The 4,641-nt window shown below is 41.5% G+C and overlaps 1 protein-coding gene across 1 annotated transcript; it reads right to left on the bottom strand.

Annotated features, from left to right (window-relative positions):
- Positions 1 to 2,354: 2,354 nt before the first annotated feature.
- On the bottom strand, positions 2,355 to 4,004 carry LOC131050438 (aldehyde oxidase GLOX-like). Its single transcript, XM_057984611.2, has one exon. The coding sequence runs from the start codon at positions 4,002 to 4,004 to the stop codon at positions 2,355 to 2,357; it is 1,650 nt and encodes a 549-aa protein (XP_057840594.2).
- Between the last annotated feature and the right edge of the window lie 637 nt (positions 4,005 to 4,641).

Below are 4,641 nucleotides of genomic sequence, written 5' to 3'. Positions count from 1 at the left end.
ACACCCCATTTATTGAGGAAGTGACACCAAAGCTACCAAGAAGTATCACAATGTATGAAAAGGTGGTCGTTATTCTCCTCTTAAACCTTACACAAAACACAATGAGAGGGACCAGCTTTTCCCATAGATCGAAGCCTGTCCCAAAGTTGAAGCATTTTTCTTCCAAGTGGTTCACAAGAAAGTGTTCATCTTACAAATTCCATATTTAAACCAAATCCTTAGATTTCCCACAATATCATCCTTAGTGAAGTTGTTACATACCTCTTTCTTAATTTTAGAAAAGGCTTATTATGCTTTGTTCTAATTAATCTATGAAATTGTTTATTCTTCTATGAATGAATTGCTATCATAAGGGAAATGACTTATGGAGTTATTTAAATTAGTAGCATATTATGAATTTGATAAAACTGTTAAGATATGACTAACTGAATTTTTCTTGTGACCAAGTGTTTGTAGGGACCTCAACACCCTCATGAGGGAGGGAGAGTATCATCAAGGAGAGGGTCGCAGATATTAGAAAATAACATTGCCAATGAGTCATGGATCTGTTAATCAGATTTATACTTTGAGCATCTCGGCTTTGGTAGAGTAAGGTCTATACCACTTTATTGTTGATATTGACCTAGAGTCATCTTGTCACCCTAGTACCAATGGGTAGTCAAATATCTTTCGTCTGAATCTATTTTCTTGATGTTGAGTATTCTTGTTAGATATTCGAATGTATTTTAATAGTTTCTTTTCCTTTCCTACTTGCATCTCTTATAACTCTACCATATCAAGCAAGCTCACATTTGTATATTTTTCGTGGTATGTGCTCATAGGAGTCCTATCTACGTGTAGCATTATAATCTTTGTTGTATTTGCGTGAGGCTATGTTCTTCTTCTAACTAGAAGTTTGTGCTTGTGGGAATGTAGATAACATGCATTTTTATAAATTATGAGGGGAATCATCTTGAAGTGCACGTGCTGTCTATATTTCCTATATTAGATCTTAGAGGGCTACTTTTGACTATCATAATGGAATGGTTTTCCAGAACTAATTGATTTGTAGATTTTCTTTTTATCCTATCTTTTAGGACTCAAACATGCGATGTCCATTTTTCCTTGGATCCTTTTCCTTTTGCATATTTTAACCCTACATAACCCCATATATATCCTTAACTGGGTCTGCCTTGATCAAACTTACTTTTGACTTATCCACTGTTATTCTCCATGTGCCTGTAATGCTTTACAGTTGCCAATTTTCTAAAAAGTATCTAAGTGTGCAGGTTGTAGATCTAATACAATAATGCACTTTTAAACTAACCTGTAGTCTTGAGTGACATTTAAGCTGTGTAATTAGATACAAACTCAGCAGAGCCATTAACATAGCATGCCCTCCTAAAAAGAGCCAAAGAAAATATGCTATGAATAAAAAATAAATCTCAGTTAGAGAAACATGGTATTTCACGAAGCAAATCTAATGCCCCTGGCTAGGAAAAGCTCTATTGACAACATAAACCACTTAATACCAAGAAGGAGTGGCCACTGGAGTCAGCGGAGACGTCAAGAACACAGCGTAGAGCCCATTTTCTTATACAACTAGCGTGGCAGCAAACGGAAACATTCCTTGGCCCATGGAGACACTGTGGGTGTTGAAGGGAGGGGCATAATAAAGAAACATGTCTTACCAATTATATTCAAGTAATTAAATTACAATTCTTTGATGACTATTATTTTAGAAAAATAGTTATAGGCGACCTTCCTGATCTCGACCTCCTTCTGCGCTGTAACTTTTGAGGCATTCTTTATTCATATCGTTCTATTTTTTAAGCCAAAAATAGATTATCGGACAACCTATTTATATTGTAGGAGAAATTTATAAATGGACGCAACATTTGTTTTTCACAATCTCTGAACACACATTCATTATTAATTTAAATAGACGAGCGTAGGTATAACTCGAGGCTATTAATTTTTGTGGGATAAAATAAAGCCCAAAATAGAAAGATCTAGACAATTAAAAACAATATATCAATGAAAAACGTGTTCTTGGTAATGGCCTGTGCGTAATGACATTTCTACACAGCTGGGCTTAAACATTAGGCAGGTTTGTACTACTAGATCGCTAACAACGTATTGTTATCGATGAAGTGTAAATCTGTGCGATTTAAAAAAAATTGTGAATTCCATAGAGTCCATGAATAACAGCTCACTTTTAAACTCATCTGCAGTCCTGAGGGACATTTAAGCTGTGTAATTAGACACAAACTCAGCAGAGATCGAACCATTAACATAGCTTGCTCCCCAAAGGAGAACCAAAGCGAACGTACTACAAAGTATAAAAAATAAATCGTAGCTAGAGAAACTGGGTATTACACGAAGCGAATCCAATGCCCCTGGCTAGGAATACCTCCATTGACAACATAAAGCAGATAATACCCAGAAGGAGCAGCCACCGGGGTCGGCGGAGCCATCAAGAACACGGAGTAAAGTCCATTTTCTTTTGCAACCGGTGTGGCAGCGAGCGACAGCATTCTCTGGCTCATGGAAACACTGTGGGTATTGAAGGGAGGGGCGTAGGCGTGAAAACGAAGGTCCTGGCTTAGAGTGCCACCGACTGTGAACTGAACTTTGAATATGGATGCGTAAGGGATCGCTTCGAACTGTCCAACGAACTGAATACTGGGTCGAACCAGATCGTATTGCTGGTCCAGGTAATAAGGACTGTAGGCCTCCACGCGCAGCTCGGTTTTGGAATATACGTCGTCGGTGAAGTTATAATAATCATTTGGGTTGCTTCCGGCCACGAGGATCCGTCCGTCGGGAAGAAGATTTGCAGTAGAATGGTACATTCGAGGAATGCTTGAGGGAGCCAGGACAGTAAATCTGTTACCCTCGGGCTGTGCCGGTCTGTAGAGCCACGGGTTGAGCCTGGGCACCCGCGCATCTTGCCACCCGGCAGATCCCTGTTGTGCGCCGTTGATTAGGAGAATTTCGCCCGTGGGAAGAATGATCATGTCGGCCATCAATCTGGGCCCGAGCATGTTCTCCATCTGCCACACTGGGTTCTCAGAGGTGACCTCAATTCTCCCGCAGTTGTTCAGACCCTTGAGGTATACCTTTTGCTGGTCCGCCTTTATGAAGTTTCCCAAGGGTGTTCCTCCGCAGATCATAATCTCAACTCTTGCAAAATTGTCGGCGAAGTCCAGCGGTAACATGACTGAAGAGCCTGTGCTCGGGTAGTTCCGTGCGCCCCCTCCAGGCATTTGTGGGAAACGTCTGATCTCCTGGTTTGTCTTGTAGTCCACCAGAATGGATTCATTATTGGCGAAGATGAACAGATTGCCGTCTGAAGACAGATGCACAAACGGGTACAGATTGTTCTCCTCGATTACATTAGTAGTTGTCTGCAAAAGGAAGTTAAGATCATAGAAATCATGGGGCTTTTTCTTGGGGACAAATTCGTAGCTAAACGACTGGCGGCCTCCCACAACGACGATCCGATTGTCAGGCAAGATCTGGTTAGAGGCATACCACCTCTTGAAACTCAGCTTCTCGGTAGTGGATTCAACCCAGTCGCAGGTATGGTCGGAGCATGGTTTAAAAGTGCGAGTAGTATTCTCACCCAGTCCACCACCTCCGGTTTGGAGGAGAGTCCCGTCGCTGAGAATTGCACCCGAAGAGCACCATGTGTCCGTGACCAGGTGCAGCGGCCTCACTTTATTGGTCGCAATATCGTATTCCACCGAGTGCGCCCAGCACTCCGAATCGAAAGAAAGAGGCCAGGCTACGTTAGTGCAGGCCGGGTCGGTTCGGGTGATATTGGACGGGCCCCGGTCTAGCCGGTCGAACATGAGAACTCTGTTAGTATGGAGTAAGACCGCATGCATTGACGATATTCCACCGTTTTCTAACAAGAGTTTCCAACTCCCTTGCAGATTCGCTTCCGTCTGCCCCCAGCAGAATGCAAGTATGACCAGCCAAGCTACGGCCCTTAAGACTGATCTCTTTACCCACTTCATTTTTCACTGCCGTATGAAAAACGCTTAAAGATGAAATTTTCCGAAGATGGAGTTCTCCACTGAATTGGATTTGTACAATGTGAAGTCCATTATATAGGCTGAAGGGACCCTCCTAAGAATAGACTTATGGCCAATGGAAATTTCGAAGTATTTGCTAAGCTGGCCGTAACTACAAAGCTGTTACATCATCATTCATTATGATTCAAGGTGATTTTAATTCTCCCCGGGAGTGAGACTGTCGGTGAGTATGTTTAATCTGGCGCTGTTTGGATTAGTTCGGGTATATCCATTAATAGGTTTAGAAATGTCTGAGATTAATCTGCTGTTGTTTGAATTATCCGGGTTATATCCACTTAAGGGTTAGAATTTCTGAGATCTGTCGCTCTCTTTAATTTAAATAAGGTGGCGGCTAACTTCCTACTAACAATTATTTAGAATCTGGCCAAGGTAACTATTATTAGAGGGATGAAGTGCTTCCCGAATTTTAATTCTTGCCCAAAATTAGACCCGAGCAGACAAAATCATTCCGTTTGCTTTAACAGTGATTGCTTGCGATTTGTTTAATGATACGATTGTGTTTCACCATACATGCTCCACGTTCACTTTTGTTGGAAAAGAAAAAAACTGATCAATCAAT

This window comes from Cryptomeria japonica, chromosome 1 (genome assembly GCF_030272615.1).
Source record: "Cryptomeria japonica chromosome 1, Sugi_1.0, whole genome shotgun sequence".
Classification (NCBI taxonomy): Eukaryota; Viridiplantae; Streptophyta; class Pinopsida; order Cupressales; family Cupressaceae; genus Cryptomeria; species Cryptomeria japonica.
Note: the sequence above shows the minus strand (reverse complement) of the source record. Positions and strands in the feature narration are given on the sequence as shown.